At 48.7% G+C, this 16,693-nt stretch overlaps 1 protein-coding gene across 1 annotated transcript; it reads left to right on the forward strand.

Moving 5' to 3' along the window:
• The first annotated feature begins 513 nt into the window (after window positions 1-513).
• On the forward strand, window positions 514-4,503 carry LOC131905818 (amiloride-sensitive amine oxidase [copper-containing]). The gene is made up of 4 exons (XM_059256629.1): window positions 514-2,083; window positions 2,870-3,155; window positions 3,469-3,601; window positions 3,832-4,503. Exons 1-4 carry the CDS (start codon window positions 514-516, stop codon window positions 4,096-4,098), a joined length of 2,256 nt encoding a protein of 751 aa, XP_059112612.1. The 3' UTR covers window positions 4,099-4,503.
• Window positions 4,504-16,693: the final 12,190 nt, after the last annotated feature.

The raw sequence follows: 16,693 nt of genomic DNA on the forward strand, positions 1-16,693 counted from the left end.
ATGCGTGAATACATAGCACACACGCACACACCTACACACACACCCTCACACAGATACAAACACACATACACACATCAACAATTTCATTTAAAAAGCGGCTGTTTTGCAATGAGTGTAACCCTCTGTTTCACCAGAATACAAGCCTTTGAGATGTTTGCGGTTCAATTCTTGGGCTGCCGTGACTCATGTCCCTGGCTAAGGAAAATGTTCCTCTTTTGAAATAAACTGCCAGAGAGGACCAAACATGGGAATGTATGTAAACAAGAAAGTCCATGGGGCTATAAGAGGTAAACAGAAGAGAGGAGAAATCAGTGTATGCATGCACAGAGGACAAACAGCATTAGGAACCGTGAGTGGGGACCCAGAGACCCCATCTCTGCCTTCAATTTGATTGACAGGAGGAGGCTAGTAGGTAGGCAAGTGCCAGGGCTGAGGGACAAGGTACTGTGAGGTGCTCAGTAGATTAAGGGTAATATTCAAGTCCTCTCCTCCCTTCTGCTGTATTCCAGAGCCATGAGGCTAGCAAAAATGAGCCTGGCCTTCACCTGGGGAGCTGTCATGTTGATGCTACAGATGGCAGGCGCAGAACCTGCTGTGAGGACTCCTCAGGACAAGCCTAGGGTGTTTGCAGACCTGAGCACCCAGGAGATAAAGGCTGTGCACAGCTTCCTGATGAGCAGGCCGGAGCTGCGGCTCCAGCCATCCAAGAAAGTGACGTTGGCCAAGAACTCGGTCTTTCTCATTGAGATGCTACTGCCCAAGAAGACGCATGTGCTGAAATTTCTGGACAAAGGAGGAAAAAGCCCTGTGCGGGAAGCCAGGGCCGTCATCTTCTTCGGTGCCCAGGAGCACCCCAATATTACCGAGTTTGCTGTGGGGCCCCTGCCATTGCCGTACTACATTCGAGAACTGTCCCCCAGGCCAGGGCACCACCTGTCCTGGTCATCCAGACCCATCACAATGGCAGAGTATGACCTCCTCTTCCACATGCTGAAGAGAGCCACCGCACCTCTGCATCAGTTTTTCCTTGACACCACTGGCTTCTCATTCCTGGACTGTGATGACCGGTGCTTGACTTTTACCGACGTGGCTCCCCGTGGGGTGGAGTCTGGTGAGCGTAGAAGCTGGTTTATCGTGCAGCGCTATGTGGAAGGCTACTTCCTGCACCCCACGGGTCTGGAGATCCTTGTGGATCACGGGAGCACAGACGCCCAGGACTGGAGAGTGGAGCAGCTCTGGTATAATGGCAAGTTCTACAACAGCCCAGAGGAACTGGCTCAGAAGTATGCAGATGGAGAAGTGGACACGGTGGTCCTTGAGGACCCACTGCCTGATGACGCAGAGAAGGCCCCACTCTTCTCTTCCCACAAGTCCCGAGGGGAATTCCCCATGCCCATCACTGTTGCTGGCCCCCACGTTGTACAGCCCAGTGGTCCCCGATACAAGCTGGAGGGCAACACTGTGCTCTATGGAGGCTGGAGCTTCTCTTACCGGCTAAGATCTTCTTCTGGGCTGCAGATCTTTAATGTGCTCTTTGGAGGTGAGCGTATCGCCTACGAGGTCAGTGTGCAAGAGGCTGTGGCACTGTATGGAGGACACACACCTGCAGGCATGCAGACTAAATATATTGATGTTGGCTGGGGCCTGGGCAGTGTCACTCACGAGCTGGCCCCTGGCATCGACTGTCCAGAAACTGCTACTTTCCTGGATGCCTTCCACTATTATGACAGCGATGGCCCTGTCCATTATCCGCATGCTCTCTGCCTCTTTGAGATGCCCACCGGGGTGCCCCTTAGACGCCACTTCAACTCAAACTTTAAAGGCGGCTTCAACTTCTATGCGGGTTTGAAGGGGTATGTGCTGGTGCTTCGGACAACATCGACAGTCTACAATTATGATTATATCTGGGATTTCATCTTCTACCCTAACGGTGTAATGGAGACCAAGATGCATGCCACTGGCTACGTCCATGCAACCTTCTACACCCCTGAGGGACTGCGCCACGGCACTCGCCTACAAATCCACCTGCTTGGCAACATCCACACCCACCTAGTGCACTACCGTGTTGACCTGGATGTGGCAGGTAGGACTCAGTGCCAGACTCTCTTAGTCACTTGGCTGCTTCTCATTGACAGACTCGCTCCACAGGAGGTGGGTTGAGACTCTGAGTCACAGCAGGGTTATTCTTTCTGTCTGCTTCCTAGCAATATAAAGCAGCATGCGTCCCCAAACAAATGGAGGCAGTGAACAGTACCCTAGGGTTACCCTGTATGTGGGGTGTGCATCTGTCCTTGTCTTGGGCTGAGTGAGTTGGTATACGTGGAGTGAGGAAGGGCTAAGTGTCCAGGCGGGCAATAGGTTCTGAAGCCTAGTACTTTGAAATAGGGCCCAGTGCCATCTGGGGCTGCTCAGTATGTTTCATGGATAAAGGATGGCTCCACAGAAGAGTGGCAGGGATGTGACACCTTATATCAGATTTGAGAGCAGATGAATGGCTTCCACCTACTTGACCCCACTTGACTCCTGACCCATAGTATACCGACAGTCCTGTGCAAACATGGCTGCCCCTATGCCAAGGTTCAGAGAACAGAAAACGTTCTGAAGGAACAGCTCTCCAGAAATCTGCAAGGTATCATGTGCGCGCACCACATGCCGTGACTGACCGTGAACTGATCTCTAACTCCTCTGGTTTCATTTTCTGTGTCACTGCCACCACCCAGATGTCCCACCACTGGACCAGTGCCTGCCTCCAGCTCTGCATCTTCTTCACTGCTGGCTCTGGGTGTGGTCTGGGATGGGCATCTTATGAGCAGCGAGGTTTCTCTTCCAGTCTTTGAGTCTCACCCTCCGTCCCCTCTCACGTCCCCAGGCACCAAGAACAGCTTCCGGACCCTGAAGACAAAGCTGGAAAACATCACCAATCCCTGGAGCCCAGGTCACTCCCTGGTTCAGCCCACACTCGAGCAGACCCGGTACTCCCGGGAGCGCCAGGCTGCGTTCCGCTTTGGACAGACTCTGCCCAAGTACCTGCTCTTTAGCAGCCCCCAAAAGAACCGTTGGGGCCACGCTCGCAGCTACCGCCTGCAGATCCACTCTATGGCTGACCAGGTGCTGCCACCAGGCTGGAAGGAGGAGCGGGCTGTCACTTGGGCCAGGTGAGGAGACCCAGGGGGGGCCAGGGGCTCCATTCAGTGATTGTGTATCCTGATTGTACTTCTGTCCTCCAGGCTCTGAGTCTGTGTGTGCTTGTGGGTGTGCATTCTCCTGCACTTGGGGAGGGAGGGGTAAGGTGGTGCTCACAGGGCTCCTGGCCCTTGCATGCTGATGGTCACTCTTGAAGATTTCCAGGAGATGATCATCATTCTGTAGAAGCAACAACTTCACCATCTTTGACCCTGAAGACGAAACCCTGAAAGGGCTCAAAGACAGCCTTAGTGCCCAGAGCCACTTGACTTCTCTTCTCTGCAGGTACCCCCTGGCTGTGACGAAGTATCGGGAGTCTGAGCGTTACAGCAGCAGCCTCTACAACCAGAATGACCCCTGGGATCCCCCCATTGTCTTCGAGGAGTTCCTTCAGAACAATGAGAACATTGAAGAGGAGGTATTGACCCCATCCCCACCCCTGCCCACCTCAGGCCCTGTTAACATGGAAGTATGGTTTTTTCTAGTACGTGGTAAGTTAGGGTCATGACAGACTCGTCCACCTCTCCAATGGGACTGAGAACACCTCAGGAAGTTTGTAGAGACATCTTTCAAGACACAAGTCAACTACCCTCAGTTGGCTAGTACTCAGCACTGCCCTGCCCACTGAAACCTTTGTTTCTCCCACAGGATTTGGTGGCCTGGGTGACAGTGGGATTCCTGCACATCCCCCACGCAGAGGACGTCCCCAACACAGCCACACCTGGGAACTCTGTGGGCTTCCTGATCCGGCCCTTCAACTTCTTCCCAGAGGACCCATCCCTGGCATCTAAAGACACTGTGATAGTGTGGCCCCAGAACAAAGGGCTCAACCATGTCCAGCGCTGGATTCCTGAGAACAGAGCCTGCCTGATGTCTCCTCCCTTCAGCTACAATGGGACCTACATGCCTGTGTGAAGGGTCTGAGCCCAGCCTCTGCAGAGTAGCCCCAGAGCCCCACAAGGACAGGCAATAAACCCTTCCATTTATACCCTGTATGCTGCTTTTTAGCATCAGGGGAGGGCTGGCCATGGGCTCTATTCATGTTTAATATTGCACCTGCCAATAACTCCCATGACCAATGCAAAGGAAGGATACTGAAATTCTCTAGCAGGTGGTTGTTGTTTTTTGTTTTTGTTTTTGTTTTTTTAACATTTGAGGCTTTTATCTGCCTATCCAGAGGCTTCAGGGAAATTGTCTTATCTCAATGATGAGCATGCATAAGGAAACTGTTATATGGACATCTAATAAGATGACACCTTCACCCTTTAGACACTGGTCTAGTGTCTGGGGTTGACCTCATGATCTCTTTCTAAACACAAAAACCCCACAAATGTATATGTTGATTTGTTGCAGTTTTGTCTGTAAAATATAAAAAAACCAAATGTCAATGGGCTAATAAAACAGATTTCAACCTTCTTTTTGTTATGCCTACATGCCAGAAGGCACCAGATCTCATTATAGATGGTTGCGAGGTACCTTGTGGTTGCTGGGAATTGAGCTCGGGACTTCTGGAAGAGCAGTCAGTGCTATTAACCTCTGAGCCATCTCTCCAGCCCCCTTCTCTTTTTATGAAGAAAAGGCTGTAACTGGCTTAGAAGAGCATTTTCAGAGAGCCCGGAAGAGAACAGGGTGATAAAAACCAGGTGACAAGCAGGTCCTGTGAACTAGACACTCCGCCCCCCTCGTGTGTGTGTGTGTGTGTGTGTGTGTGTGTGTGTGTGTGTGTGTGTACAGTTATCATTCATGGACCACGCTGGTAGATGCTGATAGTCAGGCAGGCCTGTGAGGGCTCAGGAGTCACAGGGTTGCACTCTATACCTTCTGCTCAATTTTGCTATGAACCTGAATTGTTCTAAAAAAAAGGAAATTTGCCGGTTGTGGTGGCGCACGCCAGTAGGATTTGCTGAAGGAGGTGGAGGAGGAGGATCACGAGTTCGAGGCCAGCCTGGGCTAAAAAAAAAAAAAAAAAAAAAAAAAAAAGGAAATCTATGGTCCCATCAACATTCCTCTAAGGAGCTTAAGGTGGTTAATGGTTGCTAAGGGAAGGGACAGTTTTACTTAGCGATGGTGTAACCACTGGTAAGTTACCCTTGTTCAAGTAAATAACTCTCAACCCAAGAAAATGCAGTGAGCTACAAAAAGGAATGATGAATCAATCAATCAATCAATCAAGACAAGAGAGGAAGAAGGGACATAGTGGGAAGGAGCTTAGCAGGAGGGTAAGAGGATAATGAGGGAAAGATTAGCACCATGGGTTATGTACTATCTATGCATAAAATTGTGGGAGGAAATTTTGAATTTTTTGGTTTTTCGAGACAGGGTTTCTCTGTGTAGCTTTGCGCCTCTCCTGGAACTCACTTGGTAACCCAGGCTGGCCTTGAACTCACAGAGATCTGCCTGGCTCTGCCTCCCGAGTGCTGGGATTAAAGGCGTGCGCCACCACTGCCCGGCCGAAATTTTGAATTTTTATGAGTAATGTATTTACATTATTCCCACCCTTCCACCTGCCCCCTCCAAACCCTCCCAGGTGCCATCCTCCAAACTCTCTCTCAAATTCATGACCTCTTCTTTAATTATTGTTACACACACACACACACACACACACACACACACACACACACACACACACACGCTTGCCTAGTCCATTTTGTGTTGTTTGTATGTACACCTGTTTAGGGCTGACCATTTGGGATTGGACAACCTATCAGGGAGAATGTTCCCGAAGAAGACTGACTCGAACCTCTCTCCACAGCCGTGAATTACCTGCAGTTCTTCATCAGCTGATGGGGCCTTATACATTTTCCCCCAACCACATTTACACACCACTGGGCTTGTCCTCATCTAGGTCTTTTTATTAGTGAGGTTTCAAGGGTGCAGGTGCTTTGGAATGTATAGAAGACCATTTCACAGCAGACATTACTGGTCCTCTGGTTCTTACAATCATCTCCCCGTTTCTGTGATTTTCCTCGAGTTCTAGGTATAGGAGTTGTATTGTAGATGTATCTATCAGTTGGAGTTGGGCAGCCATGGTCACTTACATTCTACAGACCAGTTGTGGATTCTGTGACAGTCCCCTTTTGTTTCAAGAAGAAGCTTAATGAGGTTGAAAGCTACACTTCTCTGTGGGCATATGGCTAAATGTTTAGAACACAGAAACCATATTGGTTTAGTAAAGTGGTCTCCAGGGCCTATGACCTCTCCAGCCACGGTAGCAGGCTGGGTTTACAGCACCAGGTGTAAATTCCCTCCTACTGAGTGGGATTTGAGTCTAATTAGACAGCTGTTGACTATCCCTAAGGTAAAAGTATCACTATTGCACCATTGAGGATATCTTGCCATACCAATCATTGTTGGGGTTTGTGGGCATCTCAGCTGGGTAGGACGGTTGGTTGCTTTTCTTCCTTGGCAGTTTGCATAGCACCTGCCAATAGTATGAAAGCTAGACCTCAGAGCAGAGTCTCCCAGGCCAATTCTAGCTCAATTCCTCCAAGTCCTGTGTCCAAAGTGGGTGTTGTCTTTGACTACAGGGTCTCACCTTCAAGTTGCAATGGCAATAGCTTATACTACTTTGAGAATCTCTTGGATTCCACTGATCAAAAACTACAACGATTTCCTGTGCCTGGCACTGAGGTTTTTGTTATAGTCTATGGTTCTTGCAGGAAATATTATCACTCTGAGTGACATAACTCCATTTAACATGTGTTTATTTTAAACTTTATTATTTAAAAATTATTTAAAACATTTATTTTGCAAATAAAAAAATTACATGCCAAAATTAGCCAGACCAAAGACTATGCAACTCAATGAGCTTCAATACTATTAGGGTAGCCCCTCGGAGCAGAAGCTTGGAGCTTCCTGCTGGATTTTGTACTTTTACTATCAGATATATTTAATGCATTATCTATTTCCAGAACATAAAAAGTCCACGACAGAGCTAGAAATAGAAAAGCACTTATCTCTACATCATCTTTCATTACTCATGTTCATTACCTGCATCCAGTCCTTTCTTGTTCTTTTATGTTATACTGCATCCACATGTATATTTGTTTACATCCATCCATCCATCTATCCATCTATCTGTCGTCTATCTACCATCTATCTATGGGAACAACAATAAGTCAGGTTAATTCTATGCCAATTTAGCAGGATAATAGTAGTGATTATCTCCCCCAGGGCCTACGATCTGCTCATCACAGATTCTTGGCCTTGATCATAGTGTCCCGTATTTCCAACTTGTGGAGTGGGCCTTCAGTCCAATCAGAATCAGAGGTGATGGGCTCCTCCCATGATATCTGTGACAGTATTGCACCAGTGGGCCCGTCTTAGGCTAGTTTGCCCTTTTCTAATTCACACATTGCAAGCCATTTTTAGTTGAAATACACTCAAGTGCAGTGCCCTCTGCTGGTAGAGGACATGCAGCAACACAGCCCTCTGAGTCTCTCTAGGCCTCTATCTGACCAGGAAAAGGGGGTTTTCTACAGATTCCTCCACGGGGATTGCAATCTGGAGAACCAGAGGCAATTAATCACCTATGACAGCAAAGGCTTCTCAGACTCCGTCTACCTGCTCACAGGCCCAAGGGGTAAGCCCAGCCTCTGGACTTCGCCCTGCCTACAGGAGTGAAGGATGCAGCTAGAGACCCAGAGGGACCTTGAGTGGGAATTCACAGTCAGATGGAGCCTTCTTGTATCAGTGACAGGCACAGGGAGGCTCCCCTGAGAGAATGCCCATGAAGAAGGGCTTCTGCTGGTTAGGATATGGAGAAAGCAGGGCCTGTGATCATGATAGCAGCCAGCATATGTACAGGCACTGAGACTTCCCAGGAAGTCTGCACATAGCAGAGTCTAGCAGGCATCCCTACCCCCAAATATAACGGTGGACAGAGTGTAGCCACAAAGGTCTGCCAGCATTGCAAGCAAACCCACCCTGCACACATTCCTGGTGGCTTGGGGACAGGGTTCGGCTGTGAAAGTATTTGCCATGCCTTCTCCCAAAAGCAAGAAGAGAAGGGCACCTCCTCAACTCATCTACCTGGGATGACTTGAATTCTACAGCTTTCATAGTCAAGATACCTGGATTTGAGTACTCGACTGGGAAACCAGAGAAGGCTGAGCAGGGCGGGATTATCCTATTCTTGCTTCATAGCCCAAGTCCAACCGGTCTGCAGTGGTCAGGACATCTGATGAACTGGAGTCCAGACTGCATCATCAAAGATCACTTTAAAGAGATATGCCCAACATTCCTTGTGTTCCTAGAAAGCTGGCACTGTCCTATACACTTTACACTTACTGTGTGCTTTTTAATCTCCACAACCTTCAGGACATTATCGTGGTTTGAATAAAAATGGCTCCCATAAGCTCATAGGGAGTGCACTATTAGGAGGTGTGGCCTTGTTGGAGTAGGAGTGGCTTTGTGGAAGGAAGTGTATCAAAGAAGTCAGCTTTCTTCCTGCTGCATGCCTATCTGGATATAGAACTCTCAGCTCCTTCTCCAGCACCACATCTGCCTGCACGCTGTGATATTTCCTGTCATGACAATAATGGACTAAACCTCTGAAACTGTAAGCCAGCCCTAATTAAAGGCTTTCCTTTATAAGAGTTGCCGTGATCATGGTGTCTCTTCACAGCAGTAGAAACCCTAACTAAGATAATGTGTAACCTGCTGCTATCATTTCCATTTCATGGTTAATACAACGGAAGCCCAGGGAATTTAAACAACGTGGCCAAGAACATGCAGGTTGACTTTAGTCATGTGATTTCCCCAGGACTTCAACCCAGGCAGCTTAACCCCAGAGCCTGCATTTTAACATCTACACTAAACTCCCAAATGTGTTCCCTATCAGAAGGTAGTTTGCTGTCTGCACAGCCCCTTGCTCATCCGGGGCGTAGCACTGTGATTCCTTTAGCGCTGAGCTTTGACTCATGGTAAACCTGCTGACGAGTGTCCTGCCAATGAGATAACACCAAGAAAATGGGAAACGATGAGCATTTATCTACATAAGACATACTGCAAGAGATTTGTAGATGAGGAGGAAATAGGTAGATACACGCACAGGGGCCCGAATACTAGGGGTGAATGGCAACCCAGAGACTCCAGCTCTGGCTTAGAGGAGGAAGCTCACGTGATAGATGAGAAACAGCTACTCTAAGGCTAGCTGGGAGCAGGAAGTACTTAAGTTCTCTCTCCTACTATGCTGCATTCTAAAGCCATGGGCTTGGCATAAAGGAGCCTGGGACTGGGCAACTGCCATCTTGGTGATACAGACAGCAGTAGGAGAGTGCCCCATGTGGCCCCTGGTGATAAGACTCAGGTATTCTGATTCATGAATGCTCATCAGCTGGGGTCAGTGCACACTTCCTGATGAACAGGAGGGTCAGTGCACACTTCCTGATGAACAGGAGGGTCAGTGCACACTTCCTGATGAACGCTTTTGAGCACTCCATTTGGGCACCCAGAGAAGGCTGGGCAGAACCGTGTTCTTCTCTTTCTTTCTTCACAGCCTAGGCTCAGTCCTGCCAACGTGCAGTGCTCAGAACCTGTGATGTGCTGAGGGTCACATGTTATCATTGGGGTGTCCTTTAAAGAGAAGCCTGGCAAGTACTGCATGTCTTCCTGGAAGGCTGGCATTGTCCAGTGTACTTTATGTTTACTGTCGGGTTGTTTCTCTTAGGAACACTTAGGAGGTTATGGTTTTGTTGGCATTTTGGTTTCACAGTTGAGACAGTGAAGACCTTGAGCAACATGGCCATAGTGACATTGCCATTTATTGGAACTCGAACCCAGGCAGAACTCAAACCCAGAGTCAGCGGTTGGAACATGCAAAGTAAATTTTTAAATGCAACCATCTAGAGAGTATTTTGTTGCACAAAAAGGCAGTTTTTCTGTCAGTACAACCCTCTGCCTCACCAGGACATAGGCGGTTGTAGCCCTTGAGTTGGTCCTTGGGCTGCTGTGACTCATGGTGGGCCTGACTGAGAAATGTTCCCCCATGAGATAACCTTGAATAAAGGTCAAAAGAAGGGAATGGTTTTAAGTAAGGGAGAATATGGGAGGTTATAGGTGAGGGAGATCATCAGAGGGTACTCACAAAGGAACCAGGACAGTGTTGGGAATCATGAGTGACAGCAGGACCCACGCTCTGTCTTCAGCTGAAGCGAGCTGAAGACATTGTCAGCAGTGGAATACTGAGGCGTGGGAACAAGACACTCTGAGACGCTAGAGCTTGGAGAGGGAAATGCTTGGGTGCTTTCCTCTGCTGTTTTCCAGAGAGGCTGGGCTGCTGCAGAAGAACTTGGCACTGAACTGGGTGACACCATCTTGGTACTATTCATGGCCGTGACAGAGTACCCTCAGGACCTGACTTGGGATCCCGACTGGCATGGCCTACATGCTGTGGGACTGCATATAAACTGAATGCCATGTACACCTTCCCAGACCCATCTCTAACTAGAGTGTGGTTCCTCTATGACAATGGAAGGGCCCACCAAGCTCCTGGATTACTTTCAGCTCAACACCTCCGGCTTCTCACTTCTGGGGCTACCTGTGCCCGATCTTCACCAGCATGGCTTCCCCTGGCCTGGAATCTAGCCAGCTTTTTGTATACGGTTTATCTTATAACATTACATAGAAGACTTCCTGCATCTCACAGCTCTGGAGACCCCGGTGGGTCTGGGGGCATAAGTGTCTAACTCTGGAGACAGAAGTAGCTCTGACATAATGCAGAGGAAATGACTTGGAGATACAAGGACGAACAAATGGACAAGATGATCCTCCAGGACCGGTTGCCTGAGAGCAGAAAGGGGCCATCATTCTCCTCTTGCATGCCCTGTGGGATTTTCCCATGGCCATCATGTGGCCTGTACGTTTCCGCTTTCCATGTGACAGCCTAGGGGACAACACGATGCTCTACAGAGGCTGGAACTTCTCCTGCTGGCTGTTCCCTTCCAGACTGCCTCTACTGAACATGCACTTTGAGGGTGAGAAAACTTCCTATGAGGTCAGTGTACAAGAGCTTTGTAGCACTGTACGGAGGGGACACACCTATGGACATGAAAGTCACACCCATGGACATGGTATGAGGACTGGTCAGTGTCATTAACCTGAGTATCCATGGTCCAGAGATAGCCCCTCCCATGCCCAGAGCCACCTGGTGACCAGCCAGCAGGTGACCCCTGACAGTGACTAAGCACCATGAAACTGAGTGGTGCAGTGACATCTACAACCAGAACAATCCTGGGTCCCCCACGGTCTTTGAGGCTTTCCTTCAAAACAACAAGAGCCTTGACAGTGAAATGCTAGCCCAGTCCTCTCTGCTCCCTTTCAGCATTCTTAGTAGCCTATACCTAGACTGGACCCTGGTCCTGAGATTGTGACGTGTTGCTAAGTGGAGGGGAAATTCAGAGGTCATGACAGAGGGGCCTACCTCTTTCCAGTGGAGGATGAGGACATCTCAGGAAGTTCATAGGCGCACCTCAAAACATCCCAAGTTAGAGTACCTTCAGATGGCCAGTAGTTAACACCAACCTACCCAGTGAAGCCTGTGTCTCACCTATAGTATTTAGTGGACTGGGTGACAACGGGAACATATTCCCAATGTGGCCATACCCAGAAGCTCTGTGGGCTTCTTGCTCTGACCTTCAAGTTTTCCATAGAACTTGTCCATGACCTCCAAAGACAAGCAACCCTGTGTCCCATATACAGTGACAACAATTGACAGATACCGGGTCCCTGAAGACAGAGCTTGCCTTACGCCTCCTTCTTTCCACTGCAGAGTCCTAAAGTCCTGTGTGAAGAGTCCGTCCCCAGCTCCTTCCTAACAACCCCAGAGCACCACAAGGACAGACAACAGCTCTTTAACCTCTACCATTGTATGCAGCTTCCTAGAGCTGGGTGGGCGTAGTGCCACACACAGAGATGGGTGGTCATGGGCTCCACTCATATTTGTCTTTTGCACCCCACCAAGACTTCCATGAGCAGGGCAAAGGAAGTCCATTGAAGTGCTGGGTTTCTGTATAAGATGGAGTTTTGAGTATCTGAGGCTTTAAGTTCCTTCTCAGGGAGACTACAGGTTAATTTCTGCTTCAGTCAGTGACTGGCTTGTGTGAGGAAGCTCCTAGAGGAAAACCTAAAACTTTCCAACACCTTCACCATGTGGCCATTGTTCTAGTGTCTAAGGTTTGTCCCCACAGTCTCTCTGCAAACATCAGAAAAATAGATGTGTGTGCTGATTTACTACAGTATTGTCTGTAACCACGGAATTCTGGAGACAACGGCTTTCCCTCTGTAAAGAAGAAGAGTTCCATAAACAAGACCACAGCTACACTGCAGTGTCTGCTGATGGATAAAAGAATAAGCAAAGACAACGTGTGGACTGCAGGAAATCCCTGCAGGATGTAGGAAACCCCTGCAGGACGTATTTAGAAGAAAACATCAGTAACGTGGGTAATGTGCTACTTTTGGAAGCAGACTTTTCCTTCACGGCTCCTTCAGGAGCACATGCCTAGAACTCCAAAGCTGGGGCTGGGATGATGGCTCAGTCAGTGATGTGCTTGTTCTGCAAGCATGGAGACCTGAGTTCAGATCCCCAACACCCAGGTAAAATCAACCACAGCAGAACATGCCTGTAACCCCAGCACTGGAGTCAGAGAGAAGGGACATCCAGATCTCTGCAGCTCCCTGACCAACCAACCTAGTAGACGAGCTCTGTGAGTCCTAGGTTCAGTGAGAGACTTTGCCTCAAAACACTAAGGTGAAGAATAACACAGAGTGTCCACCTCTAACCTCTACACACATATGGGCACCCACACATGCATATGCACACACACAAGAAACCATACCTATTTATACACCCACGCACATACAAAAAAAAAAAGAAAGAACAAAAGAAAAGTTAAAAAGAGCTTCAGACCTGAAGAGAGGTTACCCCAAGTTTGTGGAAACTGTTTAGAGCATCATGAACTAAAGCAGGTGGAACACTCCCCAGGCTCTACTCTGCACGTTGGCCACTCGTGGGTCTCTGTTAATGACTGTCTACTGCATTTGCAGAAGCTTCTCTGAGGAGCCTTGAGAGACATGTTCATTTATGTACATAACAATAAGTCACTAGGAGTCAGTTTAATACTATGCCCATTTAGCAGAATAATGGTAATAGGTTCTTCCCTAGGGCCAATGACACGTCTAGCCACAGGTTATTGGCCCAATAATGGTGCCAGGTCTGGGTTGCACCCTGTGGAGCAAAACTGCATCTGCTTCCCTCAAGGATAAGAGATCATTGCAGAGCAGGAAGTAGAAACACTGTAAGAGCCAGAGGCGGCGGATGAAGGAAACAGTGTCCTCCAGACACAACAAGGCAGCTGCACATAGGAATTCACAGTGGTTATTACAGTATGCAAAGGCCCCATGCAACCTCAAGCCAGACCAAATCCCAGCACTGGGGTGGGGGTGGTGTGAAGTCCCACCCCTAGCTGAGGTGCTGTTGGCAATTAATCATACCCGGGAAGAGAGAGTCAATTTCTTTTAAAGAGTATCGCCCCTGGTAGGTCAACCACACTTCAGTGGAAGGTCACATATCCAGGAGTATATGGGCCACACAAATTGGACTTTTTGGGGGAAAGATAAGCAGAGGACACAAGGTTGTGTGGGTAGGGAAGAGGATAAGGATCTGGGGGGAGTTGGGGAAGGGGTGAATATGGTCGAAACTCATGGTAAAAATTCTCAACAGACTAATAAAAAGAAAAAGATAAAAGGGGAACTAACAAGGTGTGGTGTGGAATGTCCTACCCCAGGCCTGCAGACAAAGACAAACAGAAAAGCAAGCAGATGGGGAACCCACACTATGGATGTCAACACGATGACTCCCAGACTGCACAGGGCTGCTGTCGCTCTTGGCCAGGATGCCCAGCAGGGAACCAGGAGCAGAAGAAACCGTCATGAAAGCTGAGAGGCAGCCAAGGCCAGGGGTTCAACAAAACGGATCCAATCTTCGTCCTCAACAAGGAGAGAACACTGTGATTGGTTTAGATAAGCATTTTAGGGGAGCTAAGAGAAGATTGGATTAGAAATCAGAGGGCAAGCAACTCCTGAAGACGTGTGTGTGTGTGTGTGTGTGTGTGTGTGTGTGTGTGTGTGTGTGTGTGTGTAAAACTGTTGCCACCCCTACCACACTGAGGATAGCATTGGGACTGAAAGCTGCCCCTCACTTTGTTCTCTGCCTTCTCTGGCTGTCTGATCATGCAGTTGGGGCTTAGTTTTAGCAGTTGAATAGGAGCAGGAGCTCTATGTGTGTTCCTGTAGGACATTGATGAGGCTGGCATGGAAAGGGTGGGGCCAAGAAGACACACCATGGAACAGGAGACCAGCAAGTGTGAGAGCCCAGAGAAAGTAAGAGAAGTCATCTCAAAGGCATTCTTGGATGACAGAGGAGGACCTTGAGAGGAGGTGGGTTCTGAGAACAAACTTGCCTCCTGCCCTGACGCAGGGAGGCTCACAGGCTGCCGAGTTCATCCTTGCCCTTCGTGGCTCTTACGCTACTGTGATCCCTGCCCTGCCTGATGCCTAGTTGCTTCCGAAGAAAGAGTTCTGAAACATCTTCAATATCTTCTCCTTTGGGACCAATCAGAAAGACATTTAGGCAAATAGTAGGAGACCAGATATGAAGGACATAAAGCGCCAGGATGCACAGTGCCTGCTGTAGGACTCCAGCCCATTCTAGAAAGACGGTGGAAGTTCAGTAGCTGCCAGAGGCTGAAGAGAAGAGAGGGGAAGCAGAGGAAGCTTTGGAGCTTGGGGGAACCATGAGAATGCTCCCTGACACTGAGGTGGCTGATATCTGTCATTACATATTTGTCACGATGCTCTGCCTGTATGCCAAGTGTGAGCCCTGGCACACACACTGGTTTTGAGGTGATAATGGGGGTATTCCCATAGCTCAGCAGCTGTCACCTATGGAGGAGTGCAGCCGGAAAAAATCAATGGACACTTGAGTGCACTCCACAATCAGATGCAGCCTTCTGGCGGTAGTGGCAGATGCAAGGCAGATGTCTGCAATGAACCACCACCAGAAAGGGGCTTCCTCCAGGGCCCGGCAGCATCAATGTCATGTTAGGATCTGGAGAAACCAGAGCTTGTAACAGTGACGACTTCTAGCCTGTGTGCAAGAGCAGAGGTCTCCCTGTGACTCTATACAGAAGGGCCTGCCACAGAGCTCCACCCCCAGGTACAGGACAGGACAGAGTAACAGTCACCCAGTTCTTTCACTGTTGTAAGCAAACCCATCCTCTGTGAGGACACAGTACTTTGCTACAGTTTGGACAGGGAGTTAGGAAGTGAAAATCCAACCGTGCCTCCCACCAGATGGAAAAGGAGAGGGGCATCCTGACTCACTGTCTGAGATGGGCTGACAGGGTGCTCCCAAAAACTGATAGTAAAGAGACACTGACTAGAGTACCGCACAGGAATGCCAGAAGAGGCTGGGCAGGACAGGACTCTTCCCCATCCTTCTTTCACACCCAGGCTTGGTCTAGCCAGTCTATAATACTCAGACTCTAGCATTGGGGTTCACCTTAAGATTTTGTAATTGTTATCTTATGTCTGTGAGTGGATTTGCCTACCTGTGTGCTTGTGCACCACATGGATGCTTGATGACCATGGAGGCCGGGAGTGTGTTGGATCCCCCGTAGCTGGAGTTTACAAACAGTTGTGGGCTGCCATACAGGTTCTGGGAATCAAACATGGGTTTTCCAAATGAGCATCCAATGTTCTCAACCACAGAGCCAGCTCTCCAGTCCCCACTGGGGTTCACCTTAAAGAGAAGCAAAACCAATAATTCCTGTATTCCTGAAAACTGGGATTGTCCTAAACATTTTATATTAATGTCAGCATCAGCTTGTTTTACTCCACAGCCTTAGGGACGTGCATGCTGCTGTTGTAGTTTCTATTTCACAGTGAGACAATGAGGGTTCAGAGAGTTTAAACAGCATGCTCAAGGTCACACAGGTAGTCCTCAATGTTATGACTTCCCAGGACTTGAACCTAGACAGCTTGAGCCCAGAGCCTGAATTTGAACATCTACACTAAATTTCAAAATATCTCTCTCTAAAAGGTAATTTATTAAATTGGAAAGGTAATTTTGCTGTCAGTATAGCCCTCGGCCCCAGCAGGATATGAGTACTCTGTAGCCCATGCGGACTAAGTCCTGTGCTGCTCTGACTCATGGTCCTCCTAGCCAATGAATGTTCCCCCACTGAGATAATACCAAAATTGGACAACAGAGGAGCTTATCTAGATAAGGAAGACTAGAAGAGATGTTCAGAGGAGGGAGGAGATAGGAAGATGCACACACCTGGACCTGGACAGCGCTGAGATCTATGAGTGGGGACCCGGAGACTTGAGCCGAGTTCTGCGGGGAAGAGGGAAAAAGTCAGGTCAGTAGACAAAGGACAAGACTGAAGGACAAGGCGCTGTGAGGAGCAAGCTTGGAGAGAGAAGTACTTAAGCCTTTCCTCTCGTGCTG

The sequence above is a fragment of the Peromyscus eremicus genome, chromosome 3 (assembly GCF_949786415.1).
Source record: "Peromyscus eremicus chromosome 3, PerEre_H2_v1, whole genome shotgun sequence".
Lineage (NCBI taxonomy): Eukaryota > Metazoa > Chordata > Mammalia > Rodentia > Cricetidae > Peromyscus > Peromyscus eremicus.